Raw genomic sequence first — 22,014 nt, 5'->3', positions numbered from 1 at the left:
TCGCCCGCTGCGGCGGCGGCGCTTGCTGCCAGCGTTTTGACAGTCGTTGTCTGCGGTCATTCAGTGTGATCTATTCATGTTTGCTTGTGCGCGCTGACACCACGCCTGTTAATTCAGTTAGTAAGCGAATGTGTCCAAGTTTATGCAGCCGATAAACCTACTATCCCTACTCCGAACAGCTCTCTACTAGTTTGCTATCGCAATTGATGCTTCGCTTTTCGGGCGAAGCTGCGACATTTTTTTTAGCTGCTCCACAACAGCTTGCTCTTCCGCATGAGTGACTGGCGCTTAACACTACATCTTCGTGGGGTAAGGCATTGACTCGGTGCAGCCGAACGAAGAAGGACGTTCCCCACTGTTAACGGAGGCACGGTGGAGTTTCAGGCGGATAGCGGTGCACGATGTCTGTGCAGGCGTGACCAGATGCGGACGCAGACAACAATGGAGTGCGATTTCATAAGTGACGTCAGTCGCTCGGCGGCACACCCGATGTGTGCAGGTGCATATGGGAACAGCAGCTTCCCGAAAAAGACGGTCACAACCTCCTGGGGGTCACAGGATCACAAGCGATTGAGACGACGAAGCGGGCAGTCAGTCCGACGACCGCCGCTTCCGCGTTTGCTAGAAGATTGGGAGGGTGTGCACGCAAGCTAGCTTTTGCTCGGGATTATAACTCATGGTCACGAACAGTTGCCCAATGACTGGCGACCATGTCTTTCGGTGAAGGAACATCGTCTTCGCCCAATTACACCTCCCGTGGCTCCTACCTATACATAGCTCTGCCCCTGCGCGTGATCCTGGCACGTTCTCCGGCCAAGCTGACATTGACGACTGCATCAACTTTTATGAAGGTGCCAGCGCAAAATACGGATGGGACCCCGACCCTCATGCTCGCCAATGTTCTCTTCCAACTCGGCGGTGCTCCACGGGTATGGTTCGAGACGCACGAAGCTGACATTAACAGCTGGGGGACACCTTCAAGCAGCAGATCCGCGACCTTTTCGGCAACACCTCTGGTCGCAAGCTTGCTGCCAAAACAAGGAACTGGTGACTCGAGCACAGACGTGTTCAGAGCCGTACGCAATTTACATTCAGGACGTATTGGCTCTTTGCCTCAAGGTTGACTGACAACCACATGTCCGAGTCTGACAAAGTCTCGCGCGTGGTACGACCGTCACAACCGTTAAAGAATATCGACAGTATGAACAAACCAAAACCCGCCGAATTAACGCAACAGTTCGCCTGGCTGCCGAACACGGCTGCAAATTCGTCACGTGTTCTCTATGTAACGTGTATATACCATTCGGTCCATTGAGATCGTCGCCGCATGTTCGATGGCATGATTTTTACTGCCTGCGAGAAGCGCCCTCCGAATACTTTCACGTTCGCGAAAGTATTCGCGAACGCGAACGAAAGTGTTCCCCCCCCCCCCCCCCCCTTCTCTTCTGGATGAATCGGTGCATGCCTTATTCTTGTTATGCGTGGATTTGGGGCCTATTTTTTGTTCCGGTGGTTGACGTTTTCGTCAGCCCGGCAATCACTCCCCGCGAACGCGCCTCGAATTTTCAGGCTGAGAGGATAAATTGAGTACATTGAATAGTGCGTCGGACATTCTATTTGATTACGCTCAATAGCGGTTATGTCATTTTGGGTTGCCGAATGGAATAACTGCTGCTGAGCACGAGATCGCGGGATTGAATCCCGGCCGCGGCGGCCGCATTTCGATGGAGGCGAAATGCAAAAACGCCCGTGTGCTTGCGTAGTAGCTAGTGCACGTTAAAGAACCCCAGGTGGTAAAAATTAATCCGGAAGCCCTTTACTACGGCGTGCCTCATAATCGTAACTGGTTTTGGCACGTAAAACCCCAGAAAGAACTGCTGTTACAATTTCTCGTACATCATTTTTTCAATTTCCGAATCGTCTACTCTGGGGCGTGTGCAAAGAGGAATTAGTCTCCCTGCCGAATCGCAAATTGGCGAACAACACAGCGTAATTATGAAACTATCTGAAGAGTTGGCATTGTATTAATAAAAATACGATGCTGGAGATAGAACAATGTATGTCTGCTGCCGAATCGCAAATTGGCGAACAACACAGCGTAATTATGAAACTATCTGAAGAGTTGGCATTGTATTAATAAAAATACGATGCTGGAGACAGAACAACGTATGTCTGTTTCGTTCATGTGTCAGTTGACGCGATAAGCGCCTACAGCTGCAGTGGGTGGCCGCCGACAAGAAGTATAAGAGGGAAGTAGAAATTGCGTTTGGACTTGTAAGAGGAAGCTCAGAAGAAAAAAAAAACAAAAACTTGATAACGCTGAAGCTTCGCCTTTATGACTGTAACGCGATATCATTAAAAGATCCCTGACTGCTTCTCACGCTTCCCGGCAACTGCAGCTTATGTAACCGCAATGTTTACCTGGAAACGCTGGCGGCGAACGCTAAGCACGAAAGCGAGCTTTCTGGTTTTCTTTGCCGCGCGGCAGGCGCACGGATGCATGGAGGCGAGCGCCATCTGGGGCCGCATTATGAAACGTTTCACTTCGGCGATAGTCCACTTTTCGCCTTCAGGCGCGCTCTGATTGGCTGGTTGAGCAAAATTGAATGACGTCGGGCTCAACGAGAGCCAATCGGCTCATCCAATTTTGCTGAAACAGCCAATCAGCGCGTGCCTGAAGGCGAAAGGCAGAACTGTCGCCGAAGTGGAACGTTTCAGAATACGGCCCCTGGATGGTGTAGCAAGGAACCGAGCGGGGCACGCCGCTCGACCTCAAACGGCAGCTGGAAAGGGGTTTGTGTTCGAGTTTCCGCGTAACAGAATTATGTTTTCTTGTACATTAAAATTACGCTATCATGTGTGTAGGCTGTGTTTAAGTTCTACTTTAGGAATTTTCTAACGCATTTTGCTTAGAGAAATTCAATTCAGTAACACCTATGAGCCACGTGGAAGGCCTGCGTTTAGAGATGAGTGGTTCGGGATGATTTTTCTCTAACGGACAACGACGCCGAGACCGGATTTTCCGCGGCACGGGGCCCTTAACGCTGTCGCGTTAAAAGCTAGATGAGCCCAGTTTAAGCAATTAGTATAGAATCCGCTTGCGACAATCCAGTTTGTGTGTTGTGTATGATCGCCCTACAGAGCGCTTGTCCGGCATATAATGTGCCGATTTAGGGAGAACTCGAAAACCGGCAAATGACGTGCCCGGTGTGGAGTTCGAACCAGCGCCGCGTGGGGGGCGAAACCGGCTGTGCCGATTGAAAACCTCCCAGGTGACAACACTATATATCGGACACACCGAGTCCAGTTTCGAACATCGTTCCGTCGCTGTAAAAACCCATCCTGTAGGGGTCGTCAAACAATCGATTAATCTAGTAAATTAAGCGGCCGTGTACTGTCGCTGTTGCCCCGGACAGGTCGCCGCGCCTCGTGCGCTATCGTATATCACCGAACATCGTGCTGTAATCGAGTTCGCGAAAGTGCACCAAGAGACGGGAAGGGGGGGGGGGGGGGGGCAGTTTTCGGTGTCGGAGCGTATTGTGATCTCTCAGCCGAAATTGCCCGCGCGCGTTCTATATCGGCTTTGCGATAAGCCGCGATCCGCGCGCTGTACCACGTGTGACACGCATCGGCCCTCAAGCCGAACCGCCGGCTTATTATATACCCCCCCCCCCCCTTTTTTTTTTTTTTTTTGTCGTGTTGCGGTCTATCTCAATCCCCGGTGTTTACCCTGCCACGCAATGTCGCCGCGCCTTTTCTCAACCCGCGCTATCGAGTGACTCGTCGCGCTATGAGCTTATCGCGACTCTCGCCGGCTGTGTGTTATAGCGTGTGTGTTCACGCCGGTCGACGCCCGCGCGAAGCGCTTTCCTGTTCCCTCAGTAAATTCTGCAGGCTTGATGATGAGATAGAGGGGTCGAAAAAAAAAAAAAGAAGGAAATGGAGGTGGCCTACATGAAAGAGAACTACCGCTCCGCTGTCGTGGAGCGCATTGAGCAATATCCGGGGTAGTCAGGCAGAGCAGCCATATATAAACTGTTCGAGTGCGGAAAAATGACCCACCATAATTGCTCATTAAAGGGATACCTTTAAAGAAGAACACGTAAATTTATTTCGCGGTAACAGGTTGATTATTAAAAGAGAAAATTATGGTCTAAGTTTCATATATATATATATATATATATATATATATATATATATATATATAATTTCGCATTGTAGCTGCCGTGGTTTAGTAAGAGTTCGTGAAACTTCCCAAGTTCAGTCTTTGGCTCTTAGATACTTTTTTTTTTTACCGATGGAAATTGTAACTAGGCTCGAGCAAACGGCTTCAAAAATTCGTGACGTCACGACAAGCTGGTGCGGGAATTTCAAGGCCGTGTTCCAATACTCGTCCTTAGACGGCAAAATAGACGGCTAAGCGGACAGCGGCCATCTTAAGTCTCGTTCCATTTCTCACGAAGACGTCAAAGTAGACAGCCTCGCGAAGACAGAATCGAAGTCAAGAACGATACAGGCTACTTTCCTGTTTAAACAAGATGGCGACTGAGCAGGACGCTTGGAGACTCGACGGGAAGCTCGTCCGTGCACACGAAAATGTAGACTGCGCTTTTCTATCCCCTTAGTGCAAGTCACATCGTGTTTTTCATAGGTTCGCAGGCAAAAATACTTAAAATACAGAAATAATGTGTGCTTTTCTTAACTTCTTTTTGTCGCCGCGAGGTGGCGTCACGTCGCAGAAGCGTCTTCCAGTGCTTCCAGGCGGCTCGAAACGCGTTCAATTACTTGGCACTCGAAGCTGTCTCGGTTGACTCCTTAGCTGTCTGCGTAGACTATCTCCGAAGCTGGCCAGAACACACCCCAAGTCTGCTCCGCCACCCGGGATTCGTTCTTGTCTTTTTCTCGCTTACCAAGCTTCTTCTTGCAATAAGAGTGACATTTTTGTGGTGGTGTGGAAGGATTATTTACTAGTACAGCTCAAATAATATTTTTTTGTTCCTTCAAAGAAGTTCGGCTCAACCGAGACGTACACTCTCGTGAAAAGTATAAGGGGCATTCATTCATTCATTCATTCATTCATTCATTCATTCATTCATTCATTCATTCATTCATTCATTCATTCATTCATTCATACGTCTAGGGTCCCAGAGGGATATTACATCCGGGATGGGCCAGAAAAGGCAGCGCTGCTCAGTTAACATGTTAAGTAATGACTCTCTATGGCTGTTTTAAACTGGGCGCAATCTTTTCAGATGTCGATGTGGGTGGGAAGGCTGTTGTAGTCGTGTGCCGTATGTAGAAAAAAAAAAAAAAGTCTTCTGGGAGGTCTTTGTGTGGGTGCGCTGAGATATACGGCGTTAGGATGGCAATGGCGAGATGTCCGATAGATTGGTCTGATGAAGGCTTGGTGGCAATAAATAGAAAAAAAATATGATAAAGATACAAACACGTAATTTTATGACGAGAGGCAAGAGAAGGAAGGTCAAGCTGATAATTAACACTATATATATATATATATATATATATATATATATATATATATATATATATACTGATGCTCGAGTAATTAGACATAATTAACCTGGAGCGATGGTTCTGGATGGATTCAGACATATTCATAAGGTTACCTTGATAATGATCAAACATAATATATCAGCATACTCAACTTTAGGTCTTAACAAAATTTTTTTTTATAAGCGAATAGTTTTGCGGTGGCAGGTGCCAAGGCGACGTTGCGACGAAGGTAACCCGATCAGGGCTCGATTAGAAGAATTAGTAATGTTGATAACATGTTGTGACCATGTTAGATCACAGGAGGTTTGAATGCCTAAAGTTGAATGGTGTTAAAAGCGGGTATAGAACAATTATATAGGTTGTAAATGGAGGCTATGTAATCATTACGTCGGTGAAAAGACATTACAAAGGTCTTGTTAATATTGATGGACATTAGCCAGTTGGGGGGGGGGGGGGGCACACCATTCCTGTATTTTAATAAGATCTATCTGCAAAACGGAAAAGTGAGACGGGCTAGCTACGGGGGTGGTATAGAACACAGTCGTCTGCAATAAAGTCTTATGTTAGAATAGATGTTGAGTGGCAGGTCGCGAATACAAATTGAAAAGAGGACGAGGGCTAGTACAGTACCTTGGGAAACGCCAGAGTGTACACGATAGAGGGAAGACCTGCACTCCTGTAGCTTGAGTAATAAGTGGCGGTTTGGAACTTTGTTTTATCAAAGGCCTTTCCAATATCAATTTGCCGAGTGCATGGTAGATGGTACCACAATACCGTGAAACAATGTATTTAGTGCCACATACGGTGCCTCGATGACCTCGTGCCTCGGAGGTCCTCCTCGCCCGCCGCTTCGGATCCGCGAGGAGGACATCGAGGCTGGTGTCACAGCAAACACAAAGTTTCACCATGACATATACTATATGCACCTTGCTGGCTCAAGTTTGTCAAGGCGCACTTGAAGCGGCTATTAATGAGCAAGATCACGTACCGTGAAGACTCCTGAACTTTGCCCTCGCTAGTCGTTTCAATCGTAGTTTTATGCAAATAGCTTATTGTTTTTCTCGGTGTTTGCTTTGTGATGAGGCTTGTGACATGCCACTTAGCGATTCTCCTGTTCCCCTTTGCATCGTTTAAATTAAAACCATTGTTAGAGCGCTTATCATGTTTGTATCTTCCCGTTTCCGTCTCCCACGCTGCCTGTAATCGATTATGAGCAGGAAGCCGCTTGATACCGATACTGTCTGTCGTAGTATGCGCCAGATGTAACCCTATAGCGTCAGCATATGTAGAGTATTGTTTGTATGGCTTTCTGTTTCCTGTAATTGTGTTCGAAAATAAAAGTGACGTAATTGGTATGAAATGGTAGATAAGCTAAGCTACTCAATGCCTGTACGTGTGTATTTCTTCTTCACGTTTCATTGCAGCATACTCTCTCGTGTGCTGTCATTGCGAACAGGAAATAATTTTTGTATGGACAGATTTATGTTCTGTATGCGATTGGGCAGCAGTCACAAATCTGAGCTGGAGGCAAAACCCCATTTAATTACTGTGCACACGTTCAGATTCGTGAGGCAACTGGCGTGATAAAACGCCTTTGTTTCCATGTTTGTAGATAAAGGCATGGTAGGGAGCCTACACGCAACGCTGTTCCATGTAGGCTCCCTACGTCATGGTTCACATATGCGCCGCCTCGCGGAATTGAGTTGTACAAAAAGCGTAGGATGCATTTGCATTTAATTCTGCCTGTTCACATCGTACACCGCCTTAGACAAGTCCACTTGTCGAAACGTTGGCTCCTGCTCTCACCTTGTTGTCGTGTTGCCTTGTTGTCGTGTTGTTGTTGAATTTCCATCTCCCGCATTCCCCGTGTTAACGCGATAGCGTTAAGGGCCCCGTGCCGCAGAAAATCCGGTGTCGGCGTCGGCGTTAAGCATCGGCGTCTGGCGGAAATAATCATGCCAAACCACATCGTACCGACCCACCCCGACCAGACAGGCCCTCCACGTGGCGCAAGGCGTTAGTGAACAAAAATTTAATTTCTCAAAGTAAAACCCGACAGAAAAGTCGTAAAGTACGACTTAACCACAACCTACAGACGTGATAGCGTCGGATTGTAATTTGAACATACGAGAAAAAAGCCTGATAAGCAGCCAGGGATCTTTGCTATCGCGTTCCACTTTTAAAGGCGAAGCTTAAGCGTCCTTTAATTCTGATGGTGTTTCGCTGTACTTTGGTTCTAGGCAAGATTGACGGGAATGATGAAAACTGAGCCTTTCTAAATTTTGATCGGGCCCCATTTCGCAGAAAATACGGTGTCGGTGTCGGCGTCAATGGGGTTCAATAACGCTATCGCGTTCCAGTCTTGAAGGCGAAGCTTAAGCGTACTCCGTTTTTTTCCCATCCATTATACAGTGTAGACCGCTTATAACGTATGACGCCGGAGTCGCGAATATCCGCACTATAAGCGGTACCGCACTATAACCAAAAACAATGATTTTATTGCGATAGCAATTACAGTCGAATCTCGATAGCTCGAACTCGAAGGGGCCCGAAAATTTGTTCGAATTAAAGGAAGGACATTTTTGAAGTATTCGAGCACCATAGCGCGGTGCACGAACCAACCGCCCACGCCGGCTAACGCTCGGTTCCCGATAACGGCAGAGAACGAAACTTCAGGGAGCGGACGGCGCCGGCATGGCGGCGGGTGGGCGCGCGTGGAGACCGTTGAAGGTGAGGGAGGAGGGTGGCAGGGAAGCGGATTTGGCCTCGGCAACTCCGCCGCTTCGGTGGCAGTGGCTTCGGTGGCTCCCTTCGCTCTCTCTCTCTCAACTCCCTTGCAGCTCCCTCACCTTCCACTGACTCCGTGCTCGCCCGCCGCCGTGCCGGCGCCGCCGGTACCGCCGGCCCGGCGCAGATTAGTCCGCTCCCTGAAGTTTCGTTTTCTGGCGTTATCGGGGAAGCGAGCGTTTGCCGGCGTGGGCAGTTTCGTTGGCCGGACTGGGCCTCCGCCGCTGCATTAAGGCGTCTATCCTAAGCTTTTGCGCTATGGCGGTGTGGGAGCAATGCCGGTCGGAGGCGCCACCCCGTGATTTGGCGCGCTGCTGAGAGCATTGTCGGTCAGCGGTATACGCGCCTTACGTCAGAGTATGTCTGTGGCTTGAGGGGAGCGTTCGCCGAAGGTTGACTGCAGAACTTACAGGCAGCCGCACTATCACTGCACTGTAAGCGATACGCGGATACATAGAGTGCTATGGGAAAATTAACGGGAGTTTGAAAAGACCGTATTATATCCGGTCCTACACTATAAGCGGTTACATTATAAGTGGTCTATACTGTAGTGTATCAGCCTTATCAGCTTCGCATTGCTAAGTGTTTATATCATGCTCATGTGCGCCCATGGGGCACATGCGTGCTCATGGCTTCGTGCGAGCCGCCGAACGACCAACGCGTGAGCGAAACCGCGATCACGGATGTTCGACGGGGACTGTGTTATCGGCAGGGGTTTGGTAAACCTTCAACGGCATCTGCTTGGAACTCGAACCAGGTTGACCATCTGAGAGGGTCCAGCAGGGAAGTCGTGGCGACATAAAAACAAATAACGCAAGTTTAATGCATAGTTACGGGTGAGCGGTGTGCTCCAAAGAAAACATACAAGAAATATTCAGCGTGCATGCTCCTGCACGCTAGGGCAAAGAAAAAGTGACCTCCACATGGCAGCTTGCTGGCTTTCTGATGCCCTCCACCATCGGGGCATTCTCCTTCTCTGGTGCCCCCTGTTACGGGCCGAGGTTCGAAAGTACCTTTCAGCAGCATCTGCTTGGAGCTCGAACCAGCTTGACCATCAGAGAGGGTCAGGCAGGGAAGACGAGGCAAAAAAACAAGTAGCATAGCTTAATGCATGGTTACGAGTGAGCGGTGTGCTCCAAAGAAAACGTACAAGAACAGTTCAGCGTGAGTGCACCTGCACGCTAGGGCAAAGCAAAAGTGTTCTCCACGTGGCTGCTGGCTGGCCTTCTTATATCCTCTACCATCTGGGTACTTTCTCCCTCTCTTCTCCCTTACTGCAGGCTAGGGCAATCCAAAGGTTAGCAGAAATGGTAGGCGACCGGAGCCGGGTGAATGTCCTCTGCGGGCACTTTCTCCCTCTATTCTCCCCTACTGCAGGCTAGGGCAATCCAAAGGTTAGCAGAAATGGTAGGCGACCGGAGCTGGGTGAACGTCCTCAGCGGGAGAGCAAGGTTGAGGGCTGGATGACAGGTTTTGTCTCTGACCCTCGTGACTGACCCACGCGACTGACATTCATGTTGACAAGCGAGATCGCTAGGCATGCCGATTACCATGCGTTTGCACGTGATCCAAGCATGGTCGCTCTGGGTGAATTGGAATTCACCACACGTGGTCCGGGCATTGCAGTTGTAAGGGAATCGTAGCACCCTACTGCCGAGGGCCTTGTTAGGACACGTCAGGAGAGAGAGAGAGAGAGAGAAACGTGGTGGGAAAGGCAGGGAGGACAGGGCAAACCAGACGAAGTAGTGAGGGTTGGTGGTCGTAGCGGGTCTGTGTTGCCCCAGGCGGGGGCGACTTGAAAGATCCAAGCGGGGTTGGTGCGTCACATGCGGGTGTGAGCTGGTCGCAAGGCGGCACGCCAGGTTTTGCACATTTTGCGCATACTCCCCTGGGACCTACGCAACGGACACGTCTGTTCATGTTGACGAGTAAGATCGTTAGGCTCGCCGTTTCCTATGCGTTTGCAGTTGTTCTGGGCATGGCAGCTCAAAGTGAATAGTAACAACCGATAAACTATCAGATAATCAATAAATCTGTAAAACCAAGAAGTTACTTGAGGCAACTTTTTGGTTTTGTGGCAAGGACGTGCATTTCATTCTAGCTATTACGTATGAACCCCTCCCTCCCTTTCTCTAATCTGGATCCGCCAGTGCGCCAGACCAAAGAAGACTCAACTCAATCGTTAGTATCGTTATTGTTCGGAGACGAGTTCTTCCGCCGCTCGCACGAGCCTTGTGCATCGGCGTGGAAGTCCAGATAACTCTTACCACCGACCACCTACCGCGACTTCGGGCACGCCACAAATACAATATAAACAAGCTTAAGCTGTAGTTTGTGGGAAAGCAAGCTATCGGTTGTAATCGTGTCCTGCTGTAAGCTTCCACGCGGTGACCCTAATAGTCGAGCCCGCTTGCTAAGACTGTGTTTTTCACATGGCACCCGTTCGTATATCCCGATGTTCGTAATATAGAAACGAAATGCGGTTTCTGTCAAAAAAATTATAAAAAAGGAAAGAGTCAACGAAGTGCAGACGCTACGGAAGACAAGGCCGGCGTACATAGTTGTTCAAATGAATCTGTTGTCCCCTACTACGTCTCTTTGTCACGTTTATTAGTCACTTAATTCGTATCTTTATTGTATCGTATTTCACGCGCAATTATGATGATACCGAATCGGGTTCCTTGGGCGGTCCTGCAGCATAGGAGACGCCTGTTGTGTATATATGCACATATATCTGTGTTGGCGGGTGCTGCCAGATCTTAGAGGCCATGTCGGGCCAGAGGGGGGTCTCACAAGCTTCGGCCGTATTACAGTGGGCCTCTTTGATTATCCATTTCTGACAGTCCCGGGTTGTCCGAGGCGGTGCTTTCAGCCAATGAGCGATGCATATGCAGCATCTCGGACAGTCCGCGACTGTCAGGGATGGATAATCAAAGATGCCCAGTGTATTCCTTTGCGTGGCTAGCGCGTGCTTAACGTGCGTCGGCACTCTCATTGGCCCATCAAACGCGTGAAATCTCGGCGCGCTTGATTTTCCAATCTTCAGCGTCGCGAGATGTCTTTCGACACGGCAGCATGTTGCTGTAACGAATCCGTCAGGATCAATTTATTTTTATAGTCTTGCGTTTTCAGCGTGCCAGGCAGCGGCCAGCTAGGTCGGATACGTCAGGCCAGCGACAACAGAATCGCCGAAAGTGAGCCGCCTGTCACGGTGTAAGATATATACGAGTATATATCTTACACTGGTGCCCCCTGTATAGTTCGGCGCATTTAAAGTGGCCCGTGGCAGTGCGGTGGACACAAGTGCGCGGCGACCGACCGAACAAGCGAGTGAGTGTTATTTCGTTTGGTGAAGGCGCAAATTGAGCCACGCCACGCTCCAGCCAGCCTAGCTAAAGTCCCTGGATCTTCTAAAACGTCGCGTTTTGGTCCAAGTGAAAAAGATTCAAAATGCGCGCGCCTGACGCACCGCGTTGCATGCGGCTGTGCGATTTTAACAGGCCAATCTGTTAAAGCTCATTCACACCCGGCCGACACGACACTGATTTTGGTCTGCCGACTGTCGGCGACAGCAGTTTACAGGACAGAAAACGCTGTGGGGAATGGTTCAAAGGAAGGAATTCGCTGTCGCCAACAGTCGGCAGACCAAAATTGGTGTTGTGTCGGCCTATTGTGAATGGGCTTTTAGTTAACCTCGCATCGTAGCCTTTCGTCGCTTTGTCTTTCCGTTTGGGTGAACAAGCAGGAAAGAGCCTGGTTCTCTGATTATGTTCCGATCTTACCACTCGCCGAGTCCATCTTCCCAGAAATGCGCGTGCACCGCCAGCGGCGGCCGCACTGCTGGTGGTTATGCGCAAGGCACTTTGGGAGAAGGGAGCGCGAACAGGTGAGTTAAAGCCCCTCCATAGCACTACCGCCGTGAGTTAAAAAAAAGCGTGAGCTGATGGAGGGGCTTTAAGGTGAGTCTCTGGCGGCCTTCTCAATTGCAGCATGAAACATACATTTTTTCTTGTTTAGTAGGCATTTTAAGGATAGGTTAAACCTATCCCTTCTATTTTCTTTCTTCTCATTTTTTGTTTCCATTTTTTACGTCTAATTCGCTGTCGCTGTTTCTCTCACTTTTTTTTTTTGCTGATGACTCCTGGTTGTCTGTTTGCACTTTCAATTACCCTGTACTTGGTTGCCAACTTTCTTGACCTCTTCATCTATTCTGTGTCCACACTTTTCAGGTACAGATACTTGTGCACTTTAGCTGCCCATTTATTTTGATCTGCGTTCCTGAGTCTTTCTTTGAAACTAATTTTGCTCTGCACTTCTCTTGACTTCAAAATAGGCCCAACCCATGTCACCCTGGACTGCCTTGTTTGGTGTTTTATCGTGGGCTAACATCCTAGTAATGAAGTCAGTAGGATATCTGCGGAATGAAATTTATCGGGTGTTCTTAACAATTTGAAATGCGATGTCCCTTGATAATTTTTTGTATTGGACTTGGATGTCCGAACCATATCTAGATATCCATCGAATATCTGTTAACATCGGTGTTCAGGCCTTATCAGGATATCTGTCGTATATTGGTGGTCCATTGGGTGATTGCTTGGCGTTCAACGCTGCTTGTAACTAGCCTTAATCAACAAAATCCGTGCCTAGTTACCGGCTACCTGGTGACGTGCCAAACCAGTCATGCCGCTATGAGTTGTTACTGTTGCTGCCTTGTGTTGCACTCTGCCAATGCTACTAGCTCCCACACTCTGTCGTGCTTTGTTGATGGAGCGCATTGCTTGCGGTACAAAGGTAAGTGCGATGCATGCTGCACTGTCTAACTGCGGCCGTGGTAATATGCTGTACATGCACAGCCAGGGGACTGTATTTTATAAATGATCTAATTTAAATTTTGAATCTTGCCTTTCGTCATTGGTCCAGTGGTTAGTAATGACAGACCTATACTTTCCTAGTGGATCTTGCGATTGGGTTGCTCCCATTGGTGTTGCAGTCAGTGACTCGGGACTGTGGAGTCTGTTTTTATGAACAGTCTAGAAACGGGAAAGCTACTTGTTTTATGCTTAGTTGAACTTGAGAGAAACCTGAATTTCTTATTAAAGTATAGTTAGTGGCAGTGTCTTTTTCCCATTTTATTTTGCTGCTATAGTTTCTGTGCTGTCTGGTGTTCCTCTTCATCGACCCTGTGCCAGCATTTCTTTTTATGATGTCCGATTATGCCAGCACAGCATCTCTTAACAGAAGGAGGTGAACAAGTGTGATTATTCTTTTCTCTTTTTTTTTTTTTTCGCCACGCTTGCCCTCCAGGTCATGGTGTTGTATGTTCGCAACCTCATGTTGAGCACCTCCGAGGACGTGATCCATGAAGCCTTTTCCCTTGAGGGCCAGGTCGAAGTTATCAAGGTCAAAAAGATTCGAGACTTCGCGTTCGTCCATTACTCAAGCAGAGAAGATGCAAAGCTGGCACTGGAAGCCATGAAAGGTAATGTCTTTTGTCTCAATGATAGTTCTTTCATCAATATATTGTTACAGTGTAGTGACAGGGATGAGGCAGATCACTCTTTATTGGGTAAACTTGGGCCCAGATAAAAAATAACACTTCATTGACTACGACATCGGTAAGCACAATTGGTTGTTGTCAAGTCTAATCTCACAGGTCAAATTTCTCGTTAATTTGCAAATGCCACTATGGCATTCCATAACAATTACTGTTACTCGTGTAGGTTTGAGATTTCTTTGGCGTTGTACATGGGGGGGGAATCTGTTTAGACATGTCCCTTGGGCTATGAAATTGACAACGTTGAAGAAATTTCAAATACAGAAAGCTCGTCTTGTGCCGAGCATTAACGGGACAATGATAATTTGGTAGAAAGGGCGCAGGGAGATCAAATAAACCAAATGCATGCCAATAAAAGGTAGTACTGCAATTTCCGAACTAGGTCTCGGTTTCCCCCCCAAGATTCTCGTCAGTGCATCTTATACCAACGGTGTGACTAATGTATGCATGAAACCATGCACGCTGGCACAACCAATATGAGCGTTGTTTTTTTTTTTCTCATGCAAGCTATGCCACTGAAGCAATGTCAGCGACGTACCTGAAACTTATCATAGAAGTTATTTAGAGGCTGACAATGGTGACCCAGCGATGTTGTTGGCTGAAGTAGCTGACCTTTTTGACTGTGTCTGGAGGATGAGGCCTTAGATGACTTTGAGTGAAGTGCAATAAATGTTGATTTCTCTGTGTCTGAGAAGAGTGTTTAGTGAAGTTTTCTCTCTGGAATTTGTGGCTCAAAAATTTTGTTCGTGGGCATTTAGTGCCCTGAAATGGATAAGTGTAGCACTTTGCGATGAGAGTGTACAAGTTTGCATAATCACATTTCGTCATTCTGACTGATATTTTGATCTTTCTCTCCGAAACACTCGAAAAGTAGGGTGTGTGATCTATACAATGGTGCAACGTAAAGTCCGCAAATAGAGTATTAAAAAAATGGGTTACAGTAATCTCTTTTATGTTGTTTGAGGATTGTGGAAGCCTGTTTGTGGCTATAGAGCGATTTGAAAGTGATATGGAATCTGGCATTGGGGGGAAAATGTCTGTACAAGCAAGAAGTCTGCATCTTATGGCGTGAGGTTGTTGAAGGCATGTCGCACGGAATTGCTATTTCTGTGCTTTAACTGTAAGCTTCAACAAACAAATAGACATGAGAAGTGTGCAAGGTTTGTGTGTCTTCAAACTATGGCTTTCAAAAGTTTAAGGAACACTCGAGAGACACATTAAATCGGTTAAGACTGATAAGGTTTATTCAAAAGTCTATTGTCAATTATTTGCAGCAAGAGGTTGATCACTATTAAAAAATGAAATCCGAGCTTCCATAATTTTAATTAATTTCACACCGAAACCTTATCACTGGTACATTACTATGATGTTATGGGTTTCGATCGGTGTATGTATTTTCTCGTATTTAGGTCGCTGTGGCACAGCAAAAGCACTTGCAAATTCAATCTTTGGCACTTTTCGAATATATAATGCACTAGTTCGTCTTGTCTGATAAAAAATAAATAAACCTGAGCAGCTGTCAGCATCACCACCCGTCTTGCTTTTGTATCCGTTTGGAATTGAGTGTCCCCCTCGTGGTAAGAGTTGCTTTATTAATACAGCTCAGCCTGTAATTTAACAGGCTGAGCTGACCCTTTAACCCCCAAATGCATTCCGGAAAACTTCCCCAAATTTTTTTGTCATTCTGATCCTTAAAACGTATTACTTGATTGGTTTCTGGTTACAATTTTTAAAATAAATAAAAGCTGTTGTTGCTGCCACCGATGCCTCAATGTCGACCGTAACTTGTCTTTGGTAGTGAGAGCAGCACAACATCGGGCTGATTGAGTGTGACTCGTCATTGACAATATTGGTACAACCTCTCATGATGAGAGTGGGATTGGGGGGTTGAAGGGTTAAGTAATAACATGCCAACACTATTGAACTTGTATGAAATATGCGCAATCTACACAATAAGAGTAGTATTGATTCTTTTCTTTAGCCCTTGCTGTGTTGGTTCACATAAAATTTGTGTGACTTTCTGTTTTGAATAAAGCAACATTGCATGTTTACACAAATATAGTGTAACCTTGATTTATACGTCCTCCGGTTATGCGACGACCCGCATTTTACGATGAATTGGTTTGGACCCGGCAAAACCCCCATAGAAATATTGTATTAACCTTGATTATATGACGGAATTTTGCACCGACCACGCGTAGTACGACGCCTCGCTGGTACTGTCCAAGAAATAAGTAATACAATAAAATTAAAGAAACTCTGTAAGCAGGCGCAGGCTGGCATGTGAGCGCACTGCAGCCAGCTGATAACGGGTGTGTGCAATACTGTATTTACCAGAATGTAACATGACCGCGATTGTAGCACAAGGGGCTACTTTCGACTCTGCAGTCATGCGAAATCAAAAAATAAAACTGCGAATGTAACGCTATATGAACGAAGACGAAATGGTACCTTTATTCGGAATTGAAATTCGGAAACTAGTTCTCTTCACTCATCGTCGTTGACTGAACAGGAGACGGATCTTTCCTTGGGCGGTATTCTCGGGCGATCACTTTCATAGATAGTTTCACTTTCGTAAAATTCCACGCGATTCGGCACTGAAAACGTCCCCGACAAGTGTTTCTGGCGCTGTCCTAAGCTTGCAATGAGCGCCAAGCGCGCTGTCGGTCGTATACTTTGAGGGGTTCGGTGCCGGGACGAGCAGTTTCAGGACAGCGATACTATCTCTAAAAGTGATCGCCCGAGAATCAAGTCACATTCTGTGCCGTCGAGCTTGTTTGCGATTTAAGTACTGCTTAAAAGACCGCATAGCCATTTTATTCTGAGTCAGTATTGGGCCACTTCTTTTCACAGAGCCTTTCCGACTGGCCTCGCATTTAAAGACGGCCTGCCGCTGGTACCGCCATCCGCAAATCGTTGACGTCGAGACACTGAGCCGCGGCCATCAAAATTGTTCATCTCTCGAAGCGGCCGTCATACCGAATGCGCTGCGTCGCCAGAACATTGTGGATGAACGGAGTCGAACTGCAAAAGGCCGTAGGGTATTGCAGCAGCACAAACACAGTGAAAACGCATTGATTCCACCCAAAAACAAGTTCTGACTTCGGTTGACTTGTCTCTGGATTGGATCGAGACGTAAAGTTACAGGTTGCCAACGTAACGCTAAAAATTGTGGGATTTAGAATATTTGTTTTCAAATGGTGAATTTTGCCTTTATTCAAATGTAACGCGAGGGTCGAGTTCAAGCAACGAAAATTATGAAAAAAGCTCTCGTTACAATCGAATAAATACGGTAATTTTTTCTAATTAAATCTGCCTTCCTTGTAGCAGTGCAGGTTCGTACCGCGAGCTTATTCAGGCATTCTGTATCAGTTTTTTTTGGGGGGCAACACTGTACGTCATTGCCTATATTCTTACTTTTTCGATTATACGACACCCAGATTATACAACGGTTTTGCATGGTCCCCTCAAAGTCATATAATCGGGGTTCCACTGTATATATATATATATATATATATATATATATATATATATATATATATATATATATGTAAATACTGTGAGTTGCTTCAGGCAGGGGTCAATTGTAGGCTAGAAGAGATTGAGTCATATGTTATAAACCGATCCTGCGAAGGTTAGCAATAACGCTGCTGCCTTGATATGCGCTCTTTTCTAAAGCACCATATGTAACAGGTGACGTGACCTGCTGAGTTTCAGAGGCATGCCACAGTGAAATGCAAAAGGGAAGGGAGCAACAGCACGGGAATGCTTGCTTCAGAAGGGTGGGTGCGTGGTGTCGTGCTCCTTTCCAGTTTCTTTGACCCCATAGGTTTTTAAGTTCGAAAGTATTTACTGGAATTTATACTGTCCATAAAACTACCGGCCATGGTTCATGTGAAATTGTAATACCTTGTTTATCATGCTGTAACTGCTTTTCCCCTGAATTTTCTTTTGGAAATGAAAGCCAATAAAGATGAGAGAAAATGTTGTGCTATAATGTGTGGCACATCATCGTGCTTCAGGTGCCGTGATTGAAGGCTCTCCGATTGAAGTCGCATGGTCCAAACCGGTGAACCAAGGGAGGCGTTACGATCGCCTGGCTGGTTCTACAACGAATGGCAAAGTAACCTATCGTGGCGGCAGCGGCAGCCTTTGCGGAGCCCCCGTGATGATGCCCTCGCCCATGACAGCTGTCGGTTACGGGTTCTACCCACTGGCCGCGCACCATGTGTCACCGCCTGTTGGATCTGGCAGGTCAGTTTCTGCAGACTTTGAGTACTTTAATAAATACAACAAAACATTCATTTTCCTCTAGTATGACATAACTTCTGTAGTTTTTGTTCAGCACTTGGAACTAATTTTCTCTGTTGTTACACTGTATTTTTCTCGTGTGCGTCAGTCGGCAGTTTTGATAATCTCTTTTTTGTACTTTCAGTTGTTTATTTCTTTGTTTTAGAGTAAAGCTCTTAGGCACCCATTCCTGCGGTGAGTGTCGGCGTCAGTGTTGTCCCTCGTAACCGAGCGAATGAACACAGCGAAGGATGAAAGCGAACGTAGAGCGCAGCAGGAGATGAAAGACGAGGATAGTGAAGAGAGTGCGGGGAGCAGGGGAGAGTATGGTGAAAGAATGAGAAGGAAAGTGGAGCTCAGTGCCGCAGTAGGATGTGCTTTGCGGCGACAATGGCTACTAGATGGCGCCAGAGTAGCGTGTGTCGTCTGTATTGAAACAGTGCTGCATGAGCAGAAGACTGTCTGCGGTGGCTGCTGTCAGTTGCAACCACGCGTCACCCACGTGCCGCCTCTCGCGATTTCCCGATTAGCGAGGCAGTCGCGCCACACTTCGCTCCGTTTGCAACGTGCCGCACGATGCAAATTGTCGGCGCCAGCCATTATATTGCGAAATGAAAATACGTATACAGCTGGCACTTAAATTTCACATTAGGGAGTATCATAATCGTCGGTGTATTTTTTTTCCTTTTTATTTTCTTTTCGCTTTTCTCTGCCAACGTCTTGCAGTAATTATCAGGGCCGCTATCTCATATACGTTCGAAAAGCCGATGTTCAGTTTCATCTCACGCGATTGTGCAAGCCGTGCCGATATTGTGGCCTAGGCAAGTCGCGTTAGGCGAAACCGAACGTTATCTTTTCGAACGCTTATAAGATAGTGGCCCAGATGTCTATTAATATTCATTATTTTTCTCTAATGCTGTTCTAGTGGGTTCAAATATTTAAGGGTCCCTGAAACGGTTCGGACAAATTTTGTAGACGCATAAGGTACGGCTACAGTAAAACATTCACACAATTTGTGTGCAGCGTCTCATATTAAGAGACTTACGGTTATCTTGGAGCCAACGTGCGAAGCCTCTCCAACCTCTCTGCCAGCCGCCAGGCACTCAATCCCAAGCGAGAGCTTCGATGTAGCGTGCGTTGCGAGCATTCTGTTGCAGCGCCGAGCACGTCCGGTATTTCAGTAACCACCGTCGAGGCGGGCATTTTGATGGATGGGTGGAAGCATAAACTAAAGCCCCTCCATACTACTATTGCCGTGATGACGGAGCTTCAGTCAGCGCAGACGTAAGTGAGCCGGGTGAGCGGCCTGATCGGTCTAAAGTTGGTCTGCATGGTCCAGCCACCTGGTGGTGCAGACCTTAACCAGCCAAACAAATAGCTAATATTGCTGTAACCAAGTATAAAACATTTTGAACATCTCGAAAAACAATGTGTTCACGATTACGCTCCTTCCAAAAATTTACACCAGCAGCAAAGTAGAATACAATTGATTACTGTTACATTAGTACTGTGTTTGGTTGAGCTCTGTGCCACCAGGTGGCTGCACTGTCCAGGCCGTTCACGTTTGCACCTCCTCTCATCCCGTAAAACGCCCGGTGCAGTCAGCTTGCGGTTGCGTTTACCTGAATACCAGATGTGCGAATCACTACTGTGCTGTATAGTAATCCTTCAACGTGAAGTGACGGCTGCAAACGCATAGATTCCGGTGCCGATTGGATACCCACAACCAGCGCTGCAGCCACTTCGCTCGCATGTTTGCCTTGCAGAGGGACACGATGTCGCAGCTTGACATGTCGCCGATCGCTATGTTTGCAGCCCACAACGCGAGGGTGAACTATGGGGCTCGCGAAAAGACAGATTGAGACCAACACAGACCGCGCAGCTTGCGTGAACACGGAGCACGTTGTAACACAAGCAGACGACAGTTTCTGTGTGCCGGAAGTGCTTTCAAGAGTGTAGTGATACACTGTCCTTCTGCATTCTCTTTCTGTTACTTTCTTTTTATAGAAACAAATTAACTAACATTTCAACTATTACGAACAATATTTGTTCTCCATGATGTTGGAAAAATTATCGATGACGCGCCCTGGGCAGCCAATCGGATAGCTCGCCCTACTGACGTGATATGGTCAAATCGCGTCGAATGGTCAGGGGTGGCTTAAAATTCATCCGAGTGGCATGCTAAGATCGGTAGCGATGTGCCTTTTTAAAACCTTGTAATAAATTATGCGCTTTACACAGAGCACTTAGATGCGCCAATTAATGATCAGAAGGACCTACCCTAACGACTCAAGTACCTTTGTACAAAATAGTGAAAATCGTTTCAGGATCCCTTTACCACCAATTAGTATTCCTTGTACATTGTAATCTTATATATGAAAATTAATGTGCATATTGTGGATGTCTTTTGCATGTGTGTTATGCATTTTCTAGAATACCGCATACCACAGATTGTGTAGAAAGTCTCCCATTATCTACTCGTCCACCAGCACCCTAAGACCCTGTAATGCCCATCATATTGTCTATGCTACATTGTGTTTGATGCCTCGAAATGCTGGTTTATGCGGTGTATGAAAATTAGTGCAATGCACTTAGTTGTACAACTGTTTTTGATATGCTAGGGTGCAGTTTTACCGGTGCATAGTTTGACAAACCAGTTAATAAATAATTAATTGGTATTGTAATTAAGCTATAACTGAAATAACATTTCACTGCATTTTGTACATATGTATCTTCAGGGCCACAATTAAAGATGAACAATTTGTCAATTTCCTGATTTGGAACTGTATCGGGCATTACAGTGAAACTTATTTTAATAAGCGAGTGATTAATTAAGACCTTCTGGAGCAGATCTAAATTGGTTAAGCAAGGAAGTTCGACCAAAAATATTTTAAAATCTTCTTTTCTTCGAGGTATGGTTCTGAAAACTGTATAATATATGCAATGTTATGTGCTTGTTTCGAATATGATGTCCATTTTTGTTTTCACCTTTGGTTCTAATTTTATACTAGCTTCCGTTAATTATTCCTGCAAACATTTGCGGAATATCAGTTCCTCAGCTTTCGCTGAGTAGGTTATCAATGGCTTCATAGAAATTACGTAGCCAGCTCTTGTTCTTGCAGAGAAGTAAGCTTTATTCATTCCTTGAATGCTACAGAAGCCATTGATACCCTGTTTGGCAAAATATGAGGAATTGATGTTTTGCAAATCATTGCAGAAAATTGAACGAAGCTTGCATAAAATTACAACCTAAAGAGAAACAAAAATGGGCATCGTGGATTCGAAATAAGAGCATAACATTACATACATGTAGAGAAGGTTTCGGCACCATACCTCAAAGAATAAAGATCTTTACAAATTTTCGTCTAGGTGCACGTCTCGTACAGCCTGCTATTTTCACATAAGTGCATGTGAATTCTGTAGATACGTGATTATTGCTACTTGCCATTTGTCTTTTGCTATATTTTTAATACGCACTTTTAATAGTCATTGTACTGTGCAAGGGAGTACTTTTCACTGACAAGGTCTTCCTGTGCACCCAGACCTGGCGGTGAGGGCTTCGTGCACGGCTATAACGGAGGGGCTGTCCTGCCTCGTCCAGGCAATCCCAGATTGACGCCACGCTGCCAACGAACGATTCAGGTTGGTCACTGAAAGGTGTTGCTCTGCAGAACTGCTCGATACCGCATGTGTTTCATCTCTAGACCCTTAAAAGGCCTACTGCAACAAAATTTTGCTTTGGCTAAAATAATTATGACCAGCATATGCTGTTGAAGAATGAGGCAATCTTGACAAAGCTGCAGAGCTGCTAATTGTAAATCCATTAATAACAGTTTTTAAACAGCACCTGAGCAAATGACGCATGCACC

At 46.4% G+C, this 22,014-nt stretch overlaps 2 protein-coding genes across 3 annotated transcripts in view; one reads left to right on the top strand and one right to left on the bottom strand.

Moving 5' to 3' along the window:
- LOC119432728 (uncharacterized) overlaps positions 1 to 22,014 on the bottom strand; it is a 127,840-nt gene that overhangs the window by 82,571 nt on the left and 23,255 nt on the right. The gene's annotated exons all lie outside the window — the stretch shown is intronic.
- The window catches only part of LOC119433843 (probable RNA-binding protein 46), a 58,078-nt gene that overhangs the window by 27,023 nt on the left and 9,041 nt on the right, over positions 1 to 22,014 (top strand). For both annotated transcript variants that reach the window (XM_037701110.2, XM_037701109.2), the window contains exons 3-5: positions 13,606 to 13,780; positions 17,878 to 18,109; positions 21,688 to 21,787. In XM_037701110.2, coding sequence (XP_037557038.1) covers positions 13,606 to 13,780; positions 17,878 to 18,109; positions 21,688 to 21,787 — 507 coding nt within the window. The remainder of the gene's footprint in view (positions 1 to 13,605; positions 13,781 to 17,877; positions 18,110 to 21,687; positions 21,788 to 22,014) is intronic.

This window comes from Dermacentor silvarum, chromosome 11 (genome assembly GCF_013339745.2).
Source record: "Dermacentor silvarum isolate Dsil-2018 chromosome 11, BIME_Dsil_1.4, whole genome shotgun sequence".
In the NCBI taxonomy this organism is placed as follows: Eukaryota; Metazoa; Arthropoda; class Arachnida; order Ixodida; family Ixodidae; genus Dermacentor; species Dermacentor silvarum.
This window is presented reverse-complemented; position numbering and strand designations above follow the sequence as displayed.